This window comes from Adiantum capillus-veneris, chromosome 22, assembly GCF_014529385.1.
Source record: "Adiantum capillus-veneris isolate H3 chromosome 22, ASM1452938v2, whole genome shotgun sequence".
NCBI lineage: Eukaryota > Viridiplantae > Streptophyta > Polypodiopsida > Polypodiales > Pteridaceae > Adiantum > Adiantum capillus-veneris.
The window spans coordinates 15,919,316-15,945,306 of record NC_140952.1 but is presented as its reverse complement, the minus strand read 5'-3'; the positions used below and the strand labels follow the sequence as shown (position 1 = coordinate 15,945,306).

At 41.6% G+C, this 25,991-nt stretch overlaps 1 protein-coding gene across 1 annotated transcript in view; it reads right to left on the bottom strand.

Annotated features, from left to right (window-relative positions):
* Positions 1 to 647: 647 nt before the first annotated feature.
* The window catches only part of LOC147428960 (tetraspanin-8-like), a 67,837-nt gene continuing 42,493 nt past the window's right edge, over positions 648 to 25,991 (bottom strand). Inside the window, exon 3 of the mRNA XM_086495269.1 lies at positions 648 to 694. Coding sequence (XP_086351395.1) covers positions 686 to 694 — 9 coding nt within the window. The 3' untranslated portion in view covers positions 648 to 685. The remainder of the gene's footprint in view (positions 695 to 25,991) is intronic.

Genomic DNA, 25,991 nt, shown 5'->3' with positions numbered 1-25,991 from the left:
ACAATGACGAGCCGTTGGCAATACGAAAAGCCGTAGAGCTTGCCCACAATGCATATGTGTCGTGGGTAAGCTTTATGGATTATTGTATTGACGAACGGAACGCCATTGTGTTGTTTTTAATATGTGATGTGGGTAAGCTCTATAGCTTGCCGTATTGTCGAACGTAGCTTAACCTAACTTAACCTAATGTAGCTTTACCTAACCTAACGTAATATAACCTAACCTAACATATAAGAGAATCTAGTTTAACTTAATGTAGCTTAACCTAACCTAATATAACGTAGCTTAACTTAATCTAACCTAACGTATAAGATAACCTAACCTAACTTAACGTATAACCTAACAAAACAAAGTAGCTTAATTTAATATAACATAACCTAATCTAACTTACCTTATAACTTAAACTTAACCTAAAATATAAACCCCATCAACTAAATAATTTGAAAAACGACATAATTCAATAAAAAATTTCTTCAAAACAAGATTTTTTCATAAACTTAAGCAAATTTTTTCCATAATTTAAAATGCATTTTTACATAACAAATCCTAATTTTTTTTAAAGCATTGAAAGTTTAAAGCATGATTTTTTTTTAATATACAAAGTAATTTAAATAAACTTAATATGTATTTAAAGGTTTGAGCACTCACATTAGTCCTATTTGAGCAATGAAAGTTGTCGCATAAGTCATAGAACCTGCAAAAACGCACACACAAACACAAACACAAAGTTAAACCCTAAACCCTAGATCTACAAGAAAACATGAAAATAATCTTACCTTAGTGTTACACGCTAACCCACAAGCAAGATTAGCACCTCTGACGGCGTGTATCGCAGCAAATTTGTGAGAGAGGGTGAAGAGGAGAGCTTGAGATGTGGCACAAGAATTAGTAGAAATGCGTAGAGAAAGCCCGCGGTTTTGGTTTTTGCAGGTACCGACGGTACAACTATTGGTATAGGCATCGGAATAGTCAACGGAAGGGGCGTCGGAATGCGCATTCGTGCTGGCGTCGGAAGACTTGCCGAAATAGGCGTCAAAATTTTGAAAATGAAATCTTTAAAAAAACGTTGGCTCCCTCTATAAATACACACACATATACCGACGCCCGTCAGTGACGCCGGTAATGTGGCGCCAAAATTCAAGTGACTTCTTGTAGTGACTAGAATATGGACAATAGTAGACAAGTTTAGCAAACAAGCACATTTTACACCTGTCAAAAAGACTATTAAGGCACACCAAATGGCAACCCTCTTCGTATCTCAAATATCTAAACACCATGCAGGCTTGCCAACATCAATAGTGTAAGATAGAGATCCTTGAATCACCAATAATTTTTGGAAGGGTCTCTCTGAGAATCTAGGTACTAGGCTCAATTTCTCTTCGGCCTATCACCTACAAGCGGATGGCCAAAGTGAAATAGCCAACCTTACGATTGATTGGTAGAAAAGTTAGTGGACACTCAATGTGGGAGGAACGCTATCAAGAAAATGACAAAGCACCATTTGACATCTTGGTATTTTTAAAATTGATTAATTTGTGATTGGTGCATGGAGTTAGTGGCCATTTATTTCATAGAAGGGAAATGATGGAATAGACGCTGTGTTAATAATGATGCATTTTTTTTTGTTTCAGATGATGATGGGTCCCTCTCACTCTTTCTTCCTTGCCGGCATGTTTGCTTGATGAATCTCTCTCTCTCTCTCTCTCTCTCTCTCTCTCTCTCTCTCTCTCTCTCTCTCTCTCTCTTTGCTTGCTGCCAATACTACCATCACATGGGGCCTCAGACACTATCTTACATACCCTCCCTCACCTGCAACCCTCGTCGTAGATTGGAATGCCTCACTCATGGGCACAGCGGGCTGGTTTGAGGCAGTAGGTGGTGGATTCGGCTTGGCCATTCTCCATGCAATAGTAGCCAATGAGCATTGTGAAGAAAAATTTCATGGAGATGCACCCCATGGGCCATTGTTTGGTCTATGTCTGCTACATATATCAGTTGAGACCCATTGGGCCATGTATCAGTCTGCCAACGTCTTTGCCCTATAGCAGCCTTGCAACTTGGCTTGCCTTACATTCTTCCATCTTTGATATGTTTCCTTCAAGGACCCAGAGTGGGTGAGTGCCCTCATTCTGGCTTGACCTACCCTTTTAGACATCTACATCTCCACTTTCAACAACACAATCATGATTGTGAAGAGATTACTGATGCACACATCACCACTCTATCATCTTTCCTCCTTCCATCTGGGATTTTTCTACTTACATGAACGTATCCCAAACAACGTCGGTATTTCTACTCTATCTCTCGGCTATCTGTGTCTTTCCTCCTTCCATCTTGGAATTTTCTACTTACATGAACGGGCCACAGACACAACGTCGACTTCTTAGTGATCAATTGAACAGCCCTGAGCCAACTTTCTCTAGACAGGCTCAACATCTACAGATGGGAACTTCACCACGGTACCACGCTCAACTCACCTCATTGTCCCTTGCAAATGGCATCATCAAAGAGCTCAACGAGATGGAGCATGGCCTATGTGCTGGAGGAGTTCTAGCGTGGGGTTGAATTAAAGGGCTGTTACATGCCAGCATGGCGAAGCAACCCATGCGGGTTGCTAGTCAACAACAATCAATTGTCAATAGTTGACTGAAAAGTTCAACGTGGTCTCTATGTGCAACGCTCGAGCCTGATATTCTCCACTCAAGAGACACCTACCATGCCACTACGCCATGTTCATGCGTTTGCAAGCGAGATGGGCCATGTGCGTGATAAGTTGTAAGCACTTGCTACCCTCCCAAAAAGCACCGTGACCAGTTATGCTAGTCATGCCCACCTACACGTACACTATCATGCCGATATTATCCATTAACGAATTAAAGGATAAAAAATATGCATTGAGATGGTAAGGAGTGCTTGATTGTACATATTGTTCTTCCATGCACACGATGTGATCGAGTGTGACACTGGGCTTTCAGAAGCACCAAATCAAGTTTTTGGACTAGCTGTGATGAGAGATCGAGTCTCTTCTCCTCTTCTCTATAGAACCACATAATTTTCACACCAATAAGCATTGCAAGTGATTGATGTCTAAGGACTTTGTGATTATATTTACATTGTGTGTGTGTGCGTGCGTGCGCGCGTGCGCACGTGCACACATGAGGGATTGGATAACTTCATACAATACATAAGTTATGGTTCTTTGTTACAAGGGATTGCACCATGTGGGAAAAAAAAGGCCCGCCCCCCCCCCCCCCCCCCCCCCCCCCCCCCTTCCCCCAAAAAAAAAAAAAAACCAAAAAAAAAAAAATATTTCTAGTATGATGACTTCCTTGACTTTCATGGACAACACGATGAGTTTTTGCCATTTTGGGACAGGGTATCTTGGTATGAATATGTCCTTCACTCTAATGCCTTTTGTTTTGGAAGATCTTGTGCTCATTTTTGGGTCTCAAGAGCTTCCCAAAGGCCTCTAACAAGGGAGATGCCTTGAGAACTCTTTGGCAAAGCCCCTTGTTGGTGTACCTGGTCTTAATCAAAGACAAGGGATTGGATAAGGGCACACTGGGTGGTTCATAAATTTAAGGTTCTTCACCAGAATTGCGCTATGGTGTTTCTGGAGTCTTTGTCAAACCTGTTGAGTGCCCGTACTTTTGCCCTTTGCTTGTGAAGGGCAATCATCCCATCGTGATACACGAACCCCTAGTATATGTCATGGCATAGTAGGGTAACGTATTGCTTCAACCAAGTTCAATTTCATTACGTTTTGTGAATTTATGTGAATGTTGAAATATATCTTGTTTAGGGTATCTTTTCCTTCATATTTTCAATACCATTCATGAGTGTACGTGAAGTTCAAACCGTTGCATCCAAGGGTAAATCTTTGGTGGTGGCGTAAAAAATGAAGAGAAAAGAAGGTCTCTTAACTTTGACATTTATGCTTATCAATCATTAAGTTTTCCAAACTTATATAATTTGTGGCCCTCGCATGGCAGCCTTGTGATTTTATCACTTGCTTTAGATACCAACCCACCACTTTGGAACTCTCACGTGCACATGTTATCTCACTCAACCTCTCTCTCTCACCTTAGCACTTAAATTAAGATAAGAGAAGTTCTCTCTGTAACCAACCAACCAACCACCCACATTTTAAAAAAAAAGGTGGCTCTATGAGAGGCAAAAAGGAACACACCATGCATTGACTGATTGCAACTATCAAGAATAAACTAAGGCAAGCTCTTCCTTCCTTGAGCTTGGTGCAATGATTAGTTGCAAATAGCTTCACCCACCATCCAAAGACGGACCAAATGTGGAGTGTCCACCCAATAATAGCCGAATTGAGCATGACTTCAAGTAATAAGCATAATTCTTATTGTCTACTAGTATAGCCGGCGGCTTCGCCGCTTCTCTCTCTCTCTCTCTCTCTCTCTCTCTCTCTCTCTCTCTCTCTCTCTGCATCACTGTGTTTCCCGGATGCTACAGGCGACACTGCCGGATTAATCTGCGGTTGACGTGTGTAGGGGGGGGGGGGGGGGGGGGGGGGGGGGGGGGGAACCGGAATTCCTTCCCCCTTTATCTATTAGTATAGATACACATGCAGTTCCTTCTATAGTTTTTTTTACTACAATAGGTAACAAATGGTAAGGTCCACATCTACCATGTGATGGCTATGACAAATGATGACGGAGTATGTCTCCCCAATTTTGGGAAGGAGGACTTCTAAGGGTGAATATGGAGAGATGCCTTGGAGTACTCAAACGGGAAGAAACAAAGAGGCGGAAAAACATGGCAAGTGAGCAGAAAGTGTGGGGGTAGTTGTCGGGTTGCATCGGGGGACGTTCGAATTGAGCGACAGGTGTACCTTGGTCGGACCTCACATTTTTATTTAAGTTGGCGTCAGGTTGAAAAGGCTCCTATTTTCCGTGACAACAATTTATGGTGATAAGTACAGGTGAGTACTTGCTCTATTTGTGGAATGATGTACACATTCTTGGTGCTAGTGATGCTTGCAAATTCTTGCCTTCTTGGTATACTGTTCGTTGGTTCTCATGCCTGCTATGCAACAATGACAAGCAATCTATGTATAGAGATATGAATTGTGTATCTGCTTTATTATAAAAATTTATCCATGTTGTCGTAAAGCTACACTTGAGTGTTATTCATAAGAACTTTTCATGTTTTTCTATAAGACTTACCCGGTTACCCGATTTTTAATTGTTTCCAATTGACATGATGATTATATACTTATTCTTATGGCACTTGAGCCACAATAAAACCATCAACCAGATACATATCTTATTCTTTTTTTGTCAAGATCATACCCAATATGTCTCCCCAAATTTTGGAAGCAAGGTTGTTCTCATGCGTGCTTTGCACTAGTTCTACTGAACTTAGGTTTATATTTTGGTATCATTGCATGGTACATTTGAATGCATGCAACAGTAGGAACCCATTTTTGAATATTGAAATGCAGAAGCTAGTAGTGTGTTTAGCTACGATTGACTTTGATCACAGAGTATCGATGCAAGTAGTTTTGTAATGATGACTGTCTCCACATAGGGAGGATGGTCCGTCTAGAGTCCAAAGCACGGACAAGGCCACGAGCTAGTGAGCCAAATGTCTCAACAACACAAGCCCAAATAAAACAAAGCGGGAGAAGCAAAATCTATAAAAACCAATGAATAAGGTCATGAAAATTAGTGTGACTATCTCTGTAGGCGGCAATGACATAGACATGAACTTGTTAGGACACATGCAAGCATTCCTTGAAGCTGAAACCTTGGTTCCGCTATGTGCAGTGGAGAGGGAAGGTGCTCTATTCCACCTATATTTCCAGATGGTCATCCGATTGTGGGCAACATCATTAATTGCTATGAATAAAAAAATAAAAGCATATTTGGGATGGGAAAGATCTAGACCACGAGGGGCAATTGTGCTATGCCGTGGACTCAAACAACACAAGATGCATACATTTGAGGGCATGGTGGGGTATTGCATGAAAGAGCAAGATGAACCATATTTCCAAAAAGTTACGCACAACATCATGCCTGCCGTCGACATAAATAAAGGCATGGAGCTTTATAGCTTATATGGAGCGAAAGAGCTTAAGAATTACAAGGTATGCCATATGCCAAAAAACATTTTTGATAGAGAAATGTTTCTGGAAATTCAACCTCCGACACCCAATAAGGCATGACTTCCTGTCAACCAACATTGCATAAAATGGTGAAGACCTAAAATTATTATGCATTATCTTCATGGATAACTCCACACCAAGGGAGGGGGGTGCATTAAGGGAAGATGAAAGGCACTTTGGAGGTGTATGATATACCATCTATTACTACATACCAGGACATTGCTAGCATCTTTGTTAACAATGACATGTACTCGACTACGCATCCTCGAGAAGACTGGTTCTTGTCTCAATGGCAAGATAGGAAAAGGTATTCCATTGAAACTTCGTGGAAAAGGACTCATGGTCAAAATTACTCGTGGCACCAAGTGTCTTCCAGAGCTCACCAACAAGAGATACAAATGATGACAATGAGATCAGCCCCAAAACTACGCATGCAGGGATAAGAATTGACTATATCCCACTAGTGCATGAAATTGTCATAGCAATAGTTGCTTTATATGTTAGAGTACTTCCTTTTCTTGCTAACACTGTTTGTTCTCTTGTAACATAAGCATTTCTCTATCTTGTTGTAGTAGGACAATGTAGGAAATTGATGATAATATGACACACACGTGGATGAAACGCTTCCTGGTATTGAAGACCAGCACATCAAGAGGATAGAAGAAGATTTGGTTTCCGTTTTGAAAGAATTGATTGGGGATCGACACAATAACCAGCAATCTCTTCAGTCATAACTTCTTGAAGCGATTCATGCAATAAAATATGCAATTGAGAGTTATAGCATTAACATTGCAAACATCCAAGTCACTAAGCTGGAGGAACAAATCTCATCATTGCAAAAGGAGATCACACTTCTAAAGACCCAGCTGAAATTCCTAAGTACAATAACTTGCAGATTTTCAAACCTCATGTCCAGGGGAGATATGTAATAAGCATCTTTTTGGTGAAAATCTAAATTTTGGTTTGTCTATGCAACGCTTTTTGTTGTCAGATTGTACAAATCATGAATGATTTGGAATGATAATTCATTGTTCCGATCAGTTTTGTTCCAATAAGAGCGTAATCTCTTGCTTCAGTTTCAATTTCTCTTTGACGGCGTTTACTCATATCCTCAAGAAATGTTCGGCTGTATAAATAAGTAACTAGATAGTTACTCTACTTACAAACAAGCGACATTTGGAACAATGTTACATGAGGTATGGGTGTTTTTTTTTAACATTGAGAACATTTTTTCACAAAAGAATGAACATCACTCCTCAAAGTTGGCCAAAAATACTCCAAGTCTTAAGATCCATTGCATAGTTTAATCTTCTGCAAAGTGAAGTCCTACTATGGTAATATGTGCTTGACTTAAGTATTGGGGTTTTCTCCTCAGGATTAATGCACAAGAGCAATATTTCATCTCAATTTCTTTTGTACAACCTTCCAGTTAGCAATTGATACGTAGCCGATTGTTTAATTATCCAGTTATGTTAACCGGCTTCAAAAGGCCATGAGACCAAACTAATACAATTCTTGTGGATCTAAACCAATGCTTGGGTACAAAAAATAAAATGAATTAAAGTGAAAGACTGAAACTAAAAGTCTAAAATCAACAGAGTAAACCATCATCATCATCGTCACTACTCGACATTGTCGGAGAAAGTATTACATTGCTTGCTGAAGAACTTCATCAATGCTCACCGCTATAAGTAACGTTACCGGGAGGGAAAAGAGAGAGAGAGAGAGAGAGAGAGAGAGAGAGAGAGAGAGAGAGAGAGAGAGAGAGAGAGAGAGAGAGAGAGCAAAATGAAATGAAATGTTACATTACTCGTCTTCAAAAAGCCTATGAGACCACACTGATACAATCCTAATGAGATAATCCAATGTCTAGGTATCAAAATAAAATGAAGCAAAGTGAAAGACTGAAAACTAAAAGCCTACAATCATCATATTACAATTATCATGATCATCGTCAGTGCACATGGATGCCCAACATCGAGCGTTGTGCGAGAAAGTATTGCTTTGGTAACCGAACAGCTTTTACGATGTCCGATGCTTCCATGCCATTGACCATCAACTAAGAGGAAGGGGGAGAGAGGGGAAAGAGAAAGAACTTAAATGAAATGTAATAATAAACATCTTCAAAAGGCCAAAATTAAATATGAGGCCAAACTTTATACAATCCATGTGAATGTAATCCAATGATTGGGGCAAATTAAAATGAAGTAAAGTGAAATCCTCAAAAACTAAAACTAAAGCCTAAAAACATCAATCTAAAATTATCATCATCGTTGCCGATGCCTGAGGGTGTTCGAGAAAGCATTGCAAAAGAGCTTCTTCAATGTTCGTCTAGGTAGTCATACAAGGGGGGAAGGGGGGGGGGGGGGGGGGGGGGGGAGAGAGAGAGAGAGAGAGAGAGAGAGAGAGAGAGAGAGAGAGAGCGAGCTCCGTTGCACGTTAGTCAGCATGCGGCCACAACTGCCAAGATGATGATGGGTTGCGTCGCTGCAATTGAAAGGGAGAAAGAGAGAATGAGATACTTGGAGGATTGGCAGAGAGGGATAGAGGGCTTGGTTGAAGTGTGGGCTCCACAAGTAAATTGGGGGGAGAGAGAGAGAGTTGTAGTCAAGCTAAAGAGAGTTGTAGCCCTCTATGGGTGTGTGTGTGTGCACCTCTACCGCATTAACAAGTGGCACAGAGAGAGAGAGAGAGAGAGAGAGAGAGAGAGAGAGAGAGAGAGAGAGAGAGAGAGAGAGAGAGAGAGAGAGTTGTACCCCTCTAGGCTCTATGTGTGTGTGTGTGTGTGTGCACCTCTATCGCATTAATGAGTGGGGGAGGGGGAGAGAGAGAGAGAGAGAGAGAGAGAGAGAGAGAGAGAGAGAGAGAGAGAGAGAGAGAGAGAGAGAGAGAGAGAGAGAGAGAGAGAGAGAGAGAGTCGAAATGTAGAGGAGAATGGCTTAACGGTCATTATAAAAAGAGAGAAAATAGAAATTGGCGTGTCCAAACAAAAAGAAGGGGAAAAAACGGCGGCTCTGGAGTGTGCTCGTCATTGAGCGGCACTAGTTGCATGGTGATGAGGGATTGGATGGAGAAGTTTTCATGGTGGCGACTGGCGCAGAGTAGAGAGCAAAGGCATGAAAGATGTGTTGCAAGAGAGAGATGTTTTTCATGCAAGAGCGAGCTAGAGCTGCTAATTGTAGAGTAGTCACATCCCCTGGATGCCAAGTAAAATATTGATGGAAAAAAGAGTCGTGATGTGAGTGTATTGTGTACTGCAGAGGCTTCCAAACTTGTAGTCCAATGGTAGGTGAGTTGTCGCTGCCTCCTACCAGATGAGAGTGAACAATGGTTGCTGTTTTGCTACATGTTATCCGCCAATGCCGTTGTCGCTACAGGGGGTGCAATTTCAGTACTAACAACTCCATGCACAAATCCATTGCAGGAGAATCTTCTATATTTCCTCTCCATATTGCAACATCACCATTCCCATGTTGTTCCCCTTCTGAGCCTAAAGCGCACACTCTTTTAAGGATAATTGGTTCGCATACATCAAGTAGGTAGCGATGATGGTTAAGAGAGAATCCTTCATCTGCTAATTACTTCCTCCAATCTCCATCATTAAACAATATGGTTCAATTGCTCCTTCTTCTTAAATCTCTATGCGTAGATTATGTATTATAATTATACATGCCCCTTCTATCAACTCAAGAAATCTCACTATGACAAGAGGAATTCGTACGCGTCTCTTGCAATCTTTTTATTCAATCGATCTTTAATACATTGTAATTAAACTTTTTAGTCATGCTAATTCTACTAAATTTCATACTTAATTCTTCTACAATCTTCTTTCAATTCCATGATAACTCATCTTTTATTAAATTTTAAATTAAGAAAGGTTTGTTTTAACTGGATTTTATATTGATGTTTATGCACTTATCAAAATAAATTTTTTATACCAGGCATGATACTAATAACATAAGTAACGTAAAATTAGGTGTGGGATTGAATTGGTCATGAATCTTTTCACATCCTTGTATCTAGTGCTGCCAAGATCTTTTTAACCTTGCTCTAACACCACTGCTACAAAGGGATGTGTAGCAGCCATGCAAAACATACAAATAGCACATAATTGACGATAAATCCAATACATCCACATACCTGCACAATCATGTGTGTAGGAAATCCATAGAAAATCCAGAATGAGATAGATAGAAAGCGAGATAGAGAATGGGAGAGCATGTGCAGGTGCACCTCCTAGAGCAGAGAGCTACACCGACATGGCCGAGAGAGAAGATAGGAGAGGGAGAAGAGAAACGCAGACATTGGGCCCCCCCTGCAAGAGTGAGCCATTTCCGCTTGCACATATTTACTTATAGATTCTTGAATGCTCAAAAAGTGAGTACAAACTGGCCCGCCGATCATAAATGGCCAAAGCTCATAAAGAGCACTTGAATAATAAAATGTACATAAAGTATATATCCGTTCACATAGGCCTAGTACGGTCAAGCCTTTTCCACTTGTCAAATGCAGTAAATACCAAAGTATCAATTCCATTATATCTCCTCAGTTACAAGACAACACAATTGTTCCTTTTTGTTATTGTAGTGTTTTCATGGCATAGAAATGCCTCAAGATTACATTTCTAACCTATAGATGTTGATCGTCTACATTGAGCTATAATCTTTGCTCTATTACGTCTTCATTATGTAGAATCTTACTAGATTTCCTCCTCGTCTTCAATACTGCTGCGGCCATACAGTGAATACAACCCAATCGACACATGGGATTCAAACTCATCCAAATAGATACTCATTTATGTCCTCAACAGCAACCATCTTGCCCAGCTGCGCGTGCTGTCCATGGAGCGATCTTCATAATTAAAAAAAAAAGTAATAGTTTTGAACGCGCCCACCTGACCATGCACCACCTTCTCAGTCTATCACCATGTGTATCTCTGGGCTCCCTATCCCTTCAAAGTAAAATCAGAGCGACCTGGTTGGACGGCCCTCCCTCATCCATCTTGTGTCCTACCACGTCTCCCTACCTTTCTGCCAAATGTTAGCATTGCGAGGCACAACCCTTCAGACGCCTATTCATACAAAGTGATACCTCGCTAGATTGCTAATAAACCCTTCCAAAATCGTACTCACATACTGATCTTTTATGTGTCTTTGTCTTTTGGAGTTTTCCTTTTTGGCAATCAATTAACTTTTGAGCTAGGTGCAATCTATGTGTCATTTCCAACTCTCGCCCCTTTTAGTTCCTCGCAATTGAGAAGGTCTTCTCGCAAATGAGTCTCCTTGGCTGTTTTTTCCCTTGTGCGAGACTAATCTTTCTACTAAGCTTCACACTAGTAATAAGGCCATTATTGTTGCTTTAAGTTATTGCATTCGATCAGCTTCTATATTACAAAGTTTTCATGATTCTTTGTCTTACCATTTCTAATAAATGAGAGATATGATAATGTTTATTTTTCTAAGTGCTCAATTGAGCTTGAATTGCTAAATACTCAAAATATTAAAAAGATCCTTGGCATATCCTTTGCATAGGGTTAACCAAGAAAGAATACATAAGAGGGGCGATCTGACTAACCTTACTACTTTAGCTTGCAGGTCTTTCTACAATGTATTCGCCACCAACACATTTATAAAACAAAATTTGCATCCACGGGCTCACACTTCCCTTGAAAGAATAGTGCATTCCTGGACTACCAGATGACTCTTAAAACCATGGCTCTTACTATGCATATGTTAGTCATAAGATCAAGATCATTAATGGTCTTGAAGCCCATAGGAAGGTCACACCTAAAGAAGGGAATTCCTACATGTGTGTGCACCCTCTCGCAAATCATGCCTATGAAATCTCTGATTTTTGGAAATCTGTTGAACAAATGTGAAAGGGATTCAAACGGGTGCTTACATTTGAAGGAGGTACCATCGGCAAGACCTCTAGCTTTGGCTTTGTCTCCGCTCGGGATGATGCCAAATAGAGCTCTCTAGAGAAAGAGTTTGTCCCTTTCGTCACATTTGGCCCTCCAAATATTCCAAGAACTTGACCCCATTTGCTTGCAGCGCACTTTTGGGACCAAATCCTATTGAGGTGATCAATCCACTCCTTTGCAAAGCATAGCTTTTTGTAGATAGTCTTAGTCTTGGGTGAGCTAAACAGTCTCTCTCCATGCCACTTCCAAGCTTTCCAATCAAGTCATGTGGAGCAGGGAGGAAGGCTTAGGATTAATGCCTTTTCTAGTAGCCTCTTGACGCTCTTTTTGATTAGGTTCGTGTTGGTTTCAAGCCAATGGTTATCAAGGCTCAAACTCTCCACAATGGGGCCCCACGGAGACCAGTGCCTAGCCATCCCTTTCTAGTATCTAATCTCCTCTTTCCACTTGGGTGCCATGATTCCTTTAAAACATTTTTCAATAAACTTTTCGGTAAAACCACCTTCTTGGGCCTTCACACTAGAGGGGGGAAGAAGTATGTTTTGCAGGATGATATTGGACCATAAACCATCTTTAGATTTCATGCGGGCTTCCATTACCATTTCCCTTGCCATGACATCCCAACTATCATAAGAATTGACAAGGATGCATAAAAATTTAGCACATAATCCTACGTCGTGAGTAACAAGGTCAAGAATACCCAGTCCACCTTGAGCCTTCAGTTTGGTGATCGTTGTGCATTTACCCCATTACCAAAGTCTACTAACAATCAAATTATTTCTCCATAAGAACTCCTTAATTGGTTTCAAAAAGGAATTCCAATTTTTTGGGATAACTGTAGGAGCGGCGATGTGAAGGTTATATACAAGATGAAGAAGGTATTAACTATCATAGCTCTGTAGTGGAGGGGGATCGTGATGAACTCCCAACGCTTCATTTTATTTTTTATTTTATTTTCTCCTGAACCAAGTCAAAGGCAGTTAGCTTGTGGCGTAAGATGTTGCCTCTCTTCACAACCTCTCCAGCCCAACCTGCAGCATCAAAGTTGTCACCTTCCATCAAAGAAATAAGCCTTGATTTTTCTATGTTGCATTGAGACCCTGTGGCAAACACCTAGAAAATCTCCAAAGATTTCCCAAAGTTGTATTTTCCCGCTTGGAGAAAGAGTAGCGAGTCATCCACAAACATTTTCACAAAGAATTGTTTTCTATCCTGGACTTGCAGCCCTTGAATCCGACCTCTTGTTTCCAGTTCTTCCAGCATAGCAATGAGAGGGTGGGTGCATGCAAAAAACCAAAGATGAGCTAAGGGGAAACCTTGACAAATAGATCTCTTGACTTCAAAACAACCAACTATTCTTGAGTTGAATAGTAGTTTTGAAGAGATCCCTTCTCCAAGAGTACTGAGAGCTTGACAAATTCATGGACCAAACCCCAAATTTCGTAGCGTTTCTTGCATGAAAGACCAAGTTATCCTATTATATGTCCTATCAAGGTCCAATTGGAGTAGGACACATTCCTGTTTCTTGAACTTGGCATATTCCATACCAATCCTGGCTGCCACGATGTTGTCGTGAATGGATCTTTCTTTAATAAACCCATCCTAATGAAAAGAGATAGAATCAACCAACACTCTAACATTCATTCAGCAATAAGTTTATCCAACACCTTGTAGACCACAATCATCATTGTAATTGGTCTATAGTGTTTGAGTTGAGAACAAGCAAGTTTCTTGGGGATGAGTTTAATCAACCCTTTCCTCATCCCTGATTCAAGCAAGCCTTCTGTAAAGGCTTTGTTAACTATATGCAACAAGTACGGGCCCAGAAAATCCCAAAATTCTTGACAAAACTCAACTAGGATCCCATCCCACCCAGGCGACTTCTCGACCCAGTTTTTTGATAGTCCTTCAACATTCATTTAGGGTAAATGGTCTTTCTATAAAAATTGCTCTGCCAAGGTCAGTAAAGTTGGGGTGGCCAAGAAAACCTTTGCTCTAGATTCTCTAATTAAGTGAGAGGGGGAATCTCCCTTTTTGATGATTTGGATGAGGTGATCTAACATGATTTTGCCCATCTGATCAGGGTTGGTGATCTAGGCTCCTTGGTGTTCAATCAAGGAGAAGATGGTAGTCTGACGTTTTCTTACCTTGATCACTATGAGCAAGGTGTTTTTGTCATCATCCTCATTTTTTATGTGAATTTACTTGGCTTGAAGTCTAAGGAGATTCGTTACCTCCATATCCCTTTTGTGGAGGGTCTGCTTGAGCTTCAACCATATAGTGTGCTCCTGATTTGAGGCCCTGCCTTGCATTTTAATCTGGCCTAGCTCTTCAAATGTAGATTTGCATGTTGATATTGTGTGGTTATTACTCCTTTTAAGCATTAGGCCCACTCTTGATTGCTGATTGTTTTTTTTTCTTATAAACCTCTTCCATGGGTCGGATCTTTCGTTGATTGTGTCTTGGTTAAGCTCTTCCGCATGCGCAAGACACTAGAGCCTTGAAGTGAGCATTTTTAAACAGATTAGGAAGGGTGATGAGAAGTTTCTTTGCACCTTGTGGCTGAAGTGATTCTTCCAAGGAAACTATCAAGGTTCCAAGAAGAGGGAAATGATCTGAGAGATTTTCATTCACGAGGACTTGCATAAGAAAAGAGGAGCGGACTCAAGCGTCATTGTGAGAAAAATATGGCCTGTCAAGTTTGGAGGTTGATGGGTAGATTGGAGATAGTGGTAAGTGAATCCTGCATCAGCTTTCCACGGGTCAATCTGCCATACATCCACCAAAGACCATTTTTCTTCTAGGGAAGACTACTTCTAACGCTCCCCCCCCCCGCAAGGATGCTGGAAGGACCTAGTCTATCTTGTCTTGAATAGACCATATTAAAATTTCCCACAAAAAAAAACTCCCCTTCTATTCGTAATTGTGAGAGTCCATACGATAACATCTTCTAACCCTTGGAGTCATTAGGCGCATAGATGTTAGTGAGGAAGTTATTGCGTACCTTGATAGATACAGCAAGAGCCCTTCCACACGGATGCTGAAAAACAATTTTAGGCTCCAAATCTCTATGGAATCATTTCATCACTCCACTGGAGTCATCAGGAGGGGTGCCGTAGAAGAAAAGAAGCTCCCCAAGCGTTTGCTTTCTCGTTACAAAGTTATCAAGGTGGTTGTTCCTATATACACCAACCATTGATATCATTTCTTCTCTTCGTGAATTGCTAGAGGCTTTCTTGATTTTCTTTCGTTCTTATGCCCTTCACATTCCAGGACAACATCGCCTTAAGTGCGGGGTTCATTGGGAGAGAGGGATGAATTCTTCAACATCCACCAATCTGCATATCCCTGGTACCAGGAGAACCCAAGGGATCCAAATCAGGGGCTATCTTTTGTTGTAGCAGTGCGAAGGGAGGCGGGATGTCACACGTCGCCTCTTTTAGTTGGGTGAGAGGTGGGATGGAGCTTCTCCCTTTCCAAGCTTTTGAAGTCTCAAGTGCCATGGAATCCCTTGCCACTGTCTTTACCCTTTTGGCCCTCTTCAGACATGGGATTTGCATTGCTGACATAGTTTTCATTGTTGTAAACCTAGGTGGAGAAGCCAAAAAAACAAAGGCATTTGCATTCCTTGCACATTTGGGGACTTATAGTGTGGGGTTTCACTTCTCCAAAGTCTTCTCCTGCAACCTTGTGTCCACCTTGTCACTAGCCGTATCCACTTTTTTCTCCCCTACACTTATCCCTTCATTATTTTTTAGATGTTTCTCACTCCCTTCCACCGCAATTTCCTTAGTAGGCACTTTGTTAACATCCTCTTCATTGGAGACCTCGGGGGGTTCACTATGTGTAAAACTACTATATCACGTGCGTTCAAGACATGTTTGTAAAACCCCTTATCTGTGAATTTTGTTAAGAATATTATGTACCTTTTAAAAAAAAATTTGTAAGTTTTTTTCAAATTTGAAAAAATAATGCCCTTTTGTATATATATTTCTGTAAGTTTCAAGAACTTTAAATACCCTTCTGTTGAACTCACGTGATAGGTTACATTTTTATTAGGTGACCTACCTGGGTTGGAGACTTGAGTTGTAGGATCGGTACTCTCTTTAGCCTTCACGGGGCAATCCTTGGCAAAGTGATCGGATTGTCTACACTCAAAACATATCCCAAAGTAGGTTCCAAAACTGAGTGGAATAGTTACCAGCTCAGCTCCAACATTGATAACCATGCTCTTAGGTAGTGTCTTGGAGACATTCCAACCTATGTCGACCTGGTTAGAGGATTTGCCTAGACCTCTCTTGTTAGGAACAAACAAGGGGGTGCCCAATTGGCTAGCAAGCATGCTGATGTTATTTGAGAGAAAACCAGGCAACTCGACAAACTCAACCAAGACTGGGTGAATCCCTTGAAGGGATCCAACTGAGTCAAACACTCGCTTTCAAGGCACCACACAAACAATAGTCCTTCTAAATACAAGAGGTCCTTTATCCAGTATCTTTGCCATGTCAGAGACCTCTTTGGATCTAACCGAACAAAAACCCTTGGCTAGGTAAGAGGTATTTTCAAATGCTCCTCCATGCCCCAGAATTTCATGTCCATGAAGCCATTGAATCAGCTTGTACCTATTAGGACTCTTCCACTGAAACCAAACACAAGCATCAACTTAACTTGCAAAGCTAGATGCTTTTTAATTAGAGCTGGCAATATTTCCACAATAATAGCCTTTGCGATCTCCACCTGATATAACAAAGACTTCTTAAGAGCACTAAAGGCCTAATCTGTCAGCTCATCTTCAAATAATCCACTGCATTCGGCCTGTGAACAAGTTCTCTTGTTTCTGTTTGGATTGAGCTCCATATGCCTGTTGACTTCTTTCAATTCCTCTTTGAGTCGAGCCTTCATATTCTTCATTTTTTCACGGCTTCCACTTGATGCATCTGATGTGACTTTAGTGTAGTCCTTAGTTAGGATCCTTTAGAATGCTTGTGAATGAGATTCTTGGTTTGGGAGATGCAGAGCCACATGCCATCTTGATTCCATTCGCGCAGATCACTCCTTGGGGCTCACCGGCCTTCAGGATCTTTACTTTGAAGTTAGATCCTTGTGCAATATGGTCGATTGCTTTTTATTTTTTCTCAACAAAGGTGATCTTTTCACACGGCATTACTGTATCGACCGGTGGTTGCAAGGGCAGGAACCCTTCACTCAACGCCACTTTTCTATCCGCAAGCATTTGTGAGAGCTCGATGATGTCCTCCTCCGTATAAAAGCCTCAACCTCCATTGCCATCACCTTGGAAGTGGAGCGGTGGCAACACAAAAAAGAAAAAAGGTAGGGTCTTGTGCAAGCGGCCTAGGGCAAGATCACGGTTGGCCACCATGCTTACCACCACATGGCGCTTGGTATGAGACAGATGAGAACGGCCCCCTAGAGTTAAAGGCCACAAAATCCAAGGCTAAACCTTGTTGACGAGGGCCGAGTCTAGATTTCGGACTCTGATCCGATGTGGCAGAGAGCCCGCTTATCGGCAACCGGGATGCTTTAACACGCCCCCCCCCCCCCCCCCCCCCGAGTTCAAACACTAAATATGTTTAAACATGGGCTGGGAACGAGCAAATGCTATACGCTCGTGGTTGAGCATTAGCCTCTATCCACGGGCGCCTATGTTCAAACCCCGAGTTTGATCTCGCGCTGTGTTTAATCTCTTTTTGGAATGAGCATACCCCCTTTGTGCAAGGGACGGGGCTTCCAAAAAGTTTGTCAAACCGTGACTTGTTGCACCGGCTGGGCCGGTCGAGGTGCTCGCCACATGCAGGACTCTCACGATGCCACATCCGTGAGAGTCTGATATCTAGAGAGCCGTTGACGAGCGCAATGAAGATGGAGAAAGAGCACACAGAAGATGCAATATTGAGCGCACAAAAGATGCCGAGATTGGAGACGCTAGGAAAACGTGCAGGAGTTGCTAGCAATAACTAGAGTGCTTCGTTAGCTAAAAATATTGGAAACTGAGAGAGTGTGTGTGTGTGAGAGAGAGAGAGAGAGAAAAAGAGAGAGAGAAGAGGAAGACATTTCATGAAAGAGTGTTAGATTTTTTTACCTGAGATTGTTTGGGATACCGTTCGTTGTGATTTAGTGGTGTACCTCTGCAGAAATTGGTTACCGATCGTAGTGCTTCAGAGGGGTACCTTGCCAAAAACCACAAGGAGTGTTAAGAGTTTTGTCAAGCTCAATGTTCATGATCATACAAGATGTCAATGTTATTAATTCTATGTTGTTTCATTTTTATGTTCAAAAAAAAAGAAAACATGCAAATCTCCTTGCATGGGGGAGTTTGTCCAGACCTCTCCAATTTTTATAATACGAGGGAACGTGCCATTCCCACGGCAGCGTGCAATTTTCAGTGTGTTGATTAACTGCATTCTCAGTGTCAAAAATCAGAAAATGATAATGTTTACTCATCACACGATTTAATGTCTATCGCTAATGGACTTCCTTGCATCAACGATGTTGGGCATCTCCTGCACTTAACCCGCTTTAAGAGACGACATCCCAGGGAGGATACCCTTCAAGAAGATTTTGTGCTATTGTGAGAACACCACATTTTGTATATATATCGATCAAACCACCACCAAGCACGAAATCATACTCCCAACAAACATTGACTAGAGATCATATCGTGAATTCTAATATCTATGGCTGTGTACGTGATTGCATCTACTGATCCGCATGCCTTTCAGATTCCTGTGTAGGCGTAGTTGATTGCATCTGGATAGAGACCCTTCCTACGATCTTGTGGCGACATTCCGCACAAGCAGCTCCTCGAGCTCTTTTCATGCGTTCTGAACAGCACCATATGTGACGTACACATAGTCCCAGGCAAAGCCAAGAACAACTTCTTTCCTGTATCGCTCATTGGCCTTGCTCTTGTTGTGAATATCCCACAGTGAGTGCATTCAAGGAGTCCACACTACAGATAGAAAGATGAAAATAGCCTAGAGCTTTTTGCACTTGCTTCTGCGGTGCGTATCCCGCTACCAATGCATTGAAAGAGACTCCATTCACATCATTTAATGCATTCAACAAGCAACATTTCAGGCAAAATGGTCATGAAAAATATGCCCATGTCATATTGCATCTTTGAAATTAATTTCAAAGCTTCCTCACCTGTCCTTGCTTGACATAGCTGGATATAAAAGCACTCCAAGAGACTTTGGTTGGTGAGAAACAATATAATTGTGAATTTTTGTGCCAATACAAGCTTGTGTAGAGCTACATGGCTTCATGCATGCATACATGATTGCATCTGGAAAGAGGCCCTTACTTTGCATCTGCTAAAAACAAAATAGAGCTTTCTGGCCCTGGCCTTGTGGAGCAAATCATGCAATCAATGCATTCCCCCTGAGCTTAAGCTCGTTGTTTCTTTGATACTCTTTTGTTTCGTTCTTTCCGGGTTCATCTCTCGTTTCCCGTTTTGACTCTCAAGTTTTTCTAATCTATCTTTAGTTTGCTTTAGTTCCTCAGCTAGAATAGCGTCTTCACATTCTTTTCTCAACTTCATGCGCGCTTTTCTAGCTTTCCATGTGTTTCTCTGACTCCGCGGTCCTTGACTAACCACTTCAGTCTCTAACTTTCCATTCTCAGGTTCTCTAGTGGTTTTCTTAGCTTGAGCTCTAGTAACAACTTGCGTTGGTATCAGAGTTTCATTTTCAGACCCACTGCTGGTAGGAATAGTTTCTAGCATATTCAATGTCGTCTTTTGCACTTTGTTTGGATTCTTTGAACAATCCTCAATGAAGTGAGTAACCCCACACTCAGTGCAATAAGCGTTAATTCTAATGATTTCCGTATGTGGACAAACATTCATCAGATGGTCACCTCCACACTTGTAACAGGGTCCTAGTGTTGGTCTTGGTCCCATTTGATTCGTCCTTTGTGGATAGGATGGTCTTTGTATTGTTAACCCTCCATGAGCTATGAACATCAATGTTCTTGCGTCCAAATTGTATCTCTCTTCATCAGAAGCACTTATAACTTTTGGTATTCCAACATTCCCAATCATGCCCCATGGTTCTGGTTGTTTGGGTTCTTCTGGTGGGTAATACACAGTTGGAGACATGTGTGCACCAGATTCTTCATAATAGGCTTGAATAGGCACTAGGGCTTGTTCGTCCTGATTCTCTAAGGTTGGTGCATATCTAATGCCCACTGGTCTTGCTCCCGGTAAAGGTGGTTGTTGTCCCAATACCGGTTGCGGTCTTTCTATCCCCATAGGTCCTGGTACATTTCCCGTTGGGTATCGAGGTACTGGATGTACTTGAGGTGGTGCTAATTGAGCAGGAGGTGCATACTGACGCTCCCTTACATACCCTTTGTTGTAATAGCACTCCTCTGTTGGATGGTTTGTCCATTTTTGTTCAATAGCACACCATTTCAGTGTTTTTGGCAATGGTTTTTGGTATGGTGCCATCCTTTTTAGAGCATCTTCTATCATTTGCTCTACATTTGGCATGGTTGTTGTTTGAACATTCTTTTTAGTGGTAGTCTCGCTCGCTACGAAGGAGGAGCTACTGGATGCAAAATCTGTATCCGCTGACACCTCTCCAAAAACCGTACAGTTATCCACTAAGTACAATGCCTCTCTCGTTACTTGCTCGAAACTTGTACAAGCTTTCAAGTGCAAGTCCTTCTTGAGAGTGTCGTTTCTCAGTCCTTCAATAAAGAGAACAGATAGTCTGTCATCTTGTGGTCGTTCACGTACTGGACATCTCTCATTGTATTGTTTGAAGCGAAGTGAAGCTTCCTTCACTTTTTCGTGTTCTCTCTGTTTAAAAGCATATATTTGTGAGACCGTATTGTGCTTAATCCCTCGTTTTGAGAATTCCTCAGCAAACTCTCTTAGCAAATGGTCAATGTCATGGAATCCTCCTATGTTCAGTGGTTGAAACCGTGTCAATGCCGTACCTTCTAGAGTAACACCAAATCCCTCGTATTGTGTATGGAAATTTGTTATCTGCTCAGCTCTTAAGACTTGCTTAAAGAGTGACACATGTGCATACGGATCTCCTGAACCACCATACTTCTTTGGCATACACTTGGCTACTTGAGATGGTCTCATACGTCTATGGTCTGCTACCAATCTCATTGCTCCTGTGTCCGGGCTAAAGCTTTCTCTAGCATCATGGACTTCATGGGTTACCCTTGTCGGTTCCCCTGCCTTGAATCTACTACTAGGAGGTAAATGTGATGGTTCCACTTCGAACCTTGGACCTAGAGTGGTATATGTGGGGATTGGAACTGCACTACCTCGATTCGTATCCATTGACTCTCTGGAATGTAATGATCCCATTGGTCCGGGCTTCGAGTACTGAGGTTGACTGAAAGAGTCAGCAGCCTGAGTTCTTTGTCCTCCTGTCGTCATTGGGTTTTGCAATCCATTTGTTGGTGCTGGTCTTTGTGAGCTAGAAGTAACATAATACTGATGTAGTGGTCCCCCAAAGTATGTATATCCTTCTAATTCTTTCTTGCCCATTGTTGAGTATTGCCTCCCATACTTGTCGTAAGCAGCAATTTTCACTTCCGATCCCTCTGTGTAGGTAAAGACATAAAGTCTTTTTTGGTCTGTCAACTCTCCGGTGTAGGGTTCTTCACATCTATAATAGAGATCTTGCTCCCCATTATTATATTTATATAGCCCCACATAGATGTTATCAGTGTTGATCCTTGTAGTTTCATTCTCTCTTCTTAACCTCGCATCAAGGAAGTTCATTATTGGTGCTTTCTCCTCAAGTTCTTCATCTACTTTGGCTTTGGTGCCCATCAATCCCCGCTTGTCCACAATGTTAGGTTTTAGGACTACCAAGTACATGGTACCCTCGTCATCTAGATATCTATCTCCGCTATAGCTCACAGGCACTAAGTCCTTGAACTCACTAGATCTCTCCTCTATCTTTACACAATAGCGGTCCATTCCATCTTTGTAGATCTTGGCACCTTGCTCATTGTCGTACTGGTATTTTATGAACAATAGATTCATTGTGGCGAAAGGGTTTGATGATCCTGCTGCCATATTTTCTCTGTTGTTCAGGTTCAAGTGTTCCAAGTGTTCGGTGAAAATCTCGTAAGATCTCTCCGAAGAAGTATCAGAAACACTTCCTTCAAAGATCGGCTCTAATGGTTGCACCCAACTTTGGTTTACACTTCCCTCGGTTGATATGACACTTGCTTGTTCCCCTTGTTTTGGTTGGTTATTCTGGAGATTCCTGCCCGATCTCAAATTCATCAATTCCCCTAAAGGACTTTAACTTCTCCGTCTCGGCAATTTGTTTTCACAAGTTTTTGTGGTCAGAATTGATCCAAACTGATTGATACTTGGTCAATTGTTTAATCTTGTCAGTTGGACAACTTCTGTTTCAACAAGTGAGAATTTTGTTGCAGTTATGCTGAAAAAGACATTATACGCGTATGATGTCTTTTTTCACAAATTTGGACTATTTTGGTTATGCTCACTCTCAGTAGCCCCCTTATGCTCTTTCCACTCACAAAATTCAGTTTGAACTCTGTTTGAGCAAGTTATGGCTAATTTAGGCTTTTCTTGGCAATTTTCCGCTTTTGACTTGTTTTGGGTCAATTGTGATCCAAATGGGATGAAACTTGAAATATAACCTCTAGACAGCTATTACAATGGATCTGTGTTGGCAAAGTATCAAAATATGTCCAAAATTAGGTAAAAGACATTACACGCGTATGATGTCTTTTTCATCAATTTGGGTCAAGACTTGATATTTATGCTTTCTACAGTGTTTGTAACAATCTTGTCAGGTCAGATATAAAAAATAAGCAGTGGATGTGCTAAAAGACATTATACGCGTATGATGTCTTTTGTCCCAGATTTTGACTATTCTTGGTTTTAAGCCTTCTCCAATGTTTATAATTGAGTTTCAAGTGTTTTTGTCAGGTTTGAATATAAAAACAAGATCTGAATCCAAAATTTTCTGTTCTTTGCGTTTCTTGGACTCCGACTTGTCTTTTTGGGTTTCTTTGAGTGTTAATGCTCTTGTTTTAAGTTGAAATTAGGGTATAACCCCCCTTTTGAACACTCTGGTAAAGTCAAAAATTTTGTTTTGGTCTCTGTTTGGTCATTTAGACATCATACGCGTATGATGTCTAAAGTTGCAGATTTCCAGTTTTTTGGCACAGAATCCTTCCTAAAGCTTTCTCAAGTGCTCAGCAGCTCCCCGATACACAGAAAATTTCTCTGACTTTTGTTTATTGCAAGTTTCACTACTAACTTGACGGTTTAGTGATCTAACATGCAATCAACCATATCAAGCAAATACTCCAATGATTGCTAGCTCTAGATCAGGATCAAATGAAGTCCTACCTAAGCTATTCCTAATCATAAAATGGGTTTGGTAATTGTGATTTTAAAGAGATCCACTGTCACTCACGGACTAGCAAATTCCTCTTCTATCGACAACTACTCAACACCAACAAAACAACAACAAATCTAAGCTAAACTAAAAATACTGTCAACACGGAAGACCCAGGAATACCCCACTTCCTAGTATCTCTCGAGATCTTCGGAGTCCACCACTCCTAGATCTTTTTTAACTAAAGTATACAAAGTATTTTATACGACTCACCTCGTAGGACTAGTCTAAGGTCACCTACTTAGGGCTCTCGTCCCCGGCAGTGGCGCCAAATGTTAAGGCGGTTACGCCGCTAGCAGAAGCTAAATAGCGAGAACTCAACCAACAACAGAATTTGTCAGACGAGGACGGAGCTTGACCCGCAGGCGCATGGAAACAACTAGGTGGGTGTCAAATCACCTACTCGACCTTCTAATGACAATCACTACTAAGGAAATCAAATCTAAGTTCTAAAATACGCAAGTGACTGAAATCCGTACTACGAGCGAATGCTATACGAAACAGGATCTAGAATCATTGAATCGATCTCAAACTCAAGGGGAAGTCTATACATTAGGTAAGAACAACACCCTAAAGACTTGAACTGCAAAATCAACCTATAATCACTCCGTGCGGTAAACGCGTATGAAGACAGGCCGAAAAATACAGGTGATCGAAACTTGACCCGATGGTACCAATGTGTAGCTCTACTTGTTGTGGTTCTATAGCTATGCTGCACGCTCCATTCCGACACACGAGTTGGAAGAAAACTCACACCGAAGCTCGTAGGAACTTACCACACATAGAAGCCGATAGCGCGCACTCTTGGTATCTGTGCGTAGCTCTCGCCGTTGCTAACACAATGGCGGTGTCGCTTCTCCAATGGCGGCTCCGTAGCTCGTGTAGCAAGTAGATAAGACTCTCTCTCTCTCTCTCTCTCAGACACAGTCACCGCGCTCCAAAAACTCACTTTGATTAAATAAAACTCTCCCTTTAGGTTACAAAACTTTGGCTTATATACCTCAGCCTTGGAGGTGAGAACATATCTAACTAATTACATCAGCAAGTGAAATTACTTCGGAATTACAAGCTGGAAACTCAATTGAGTCCCGTTACTTAATGAATGGCTCCAATCAAAATCAATGTCGGAAAGACATTTATTACAATCAATGGTTACAAAAATGATGAGTGTGAGCAAAAATGTGGGTGTGATCCTCTGCTGGATCAACAAGTCACCTTGGAGAAGGCATCAAAGCTAGAGGATACATTAGTGATGCCTATTGGGAAGAGGACCACAGAGGATAAGGAAGGAAGAAGTGCCCCAGGTCCTTGTAAGAAGAAAGGAAAGAGCCATGAAGACGAGGATGTCAAGGCCAAGAGGAAAAAGAGAGCTCGTCGAAAGTTTCATGTTTCAAATTTTCCACTAGGGGATGGGCAATTAAGCTATGACTTGAAGGAGGATCTAACAAACAGGAATGCAGATGTTACTTTTGGGCAGCTTATAGAGATGGTGCCTAAGCTAAAGCGACAGTGGAAGAGGATGGTTAACCCAATGGAGAAAGAGCCAGAGAGAGGTTCAGTAAAGGTGTTGGCAATGAATGAGCTACCAGACATTTGTCCAATAGTAGATGTGTGGCATAAAAGGAAAAATTTGGGACAAGGTTATGTGGATGGCGGAGCCCAAATATGTGTCATAACACACTCATGCGTTGAGAAGATGGGTCTCACAGTGGCTGGGGTGTCAGGTTTTCGGATCAGATTGGCAAACCATCAAAAAGTAAAATGCTTGGGTGTTGTAAAGAGCTTAGAAGTGGAGGCATATGATGCAAAGGCAGTGGTTGATTTTCATGTGATGCTAGCAGGGTTGGGAGCATATCCTATTATACTGTGCAGACCATGATTACGTGCAGTGGGAGCTGTTCAAGATTGGCGACATGGTACGATTAGCCTCTATGGAAAGACAGGTACCAAGAAGATTTATAATATGGACACAAGGAAACCATTAGAGGAGCTTTATGAAGATGAGGATCAGTCTATTGATGAAGACTCTTCCACGGTGACAGATGAGGACAGTGATAGCACTACCAGCAGTGATGAGGATGCTGATGTTGCATTTCTTTTGATGGACAAAGAAATACAGGAGTTTGGTTTAGTTGCATTTGCGAATGAGGTTGAAGATGAAAGTGAAGGGCCTTATGAAGTGATTGAAGGGCTAATGCAAACCAAGGTTGAGTTGTCAAAGAAGCAGGAATTGATGACACAAATGATCAGTGGAGACCTCTCAGCTATGGAGAAGGATATATATTTGCACATGCTGGCTAGTTTTCCTGATTTGTTCATTACTTCATATGAAGAGATCAGAGGGTTCAAGGGCGAAGAGATGCATATAGAGCTGAAAGAAGGTGCTAAGCCAGTGCGGCAAAGGCTAAGAAGGATGGGTCAAGAGAAAATGGAAGCCTTGCGAGAAGAGGTGGACAAGTTGTTGAAGGCAGGGTTCATAGTCCCTGTGGAGACCACAGAATGG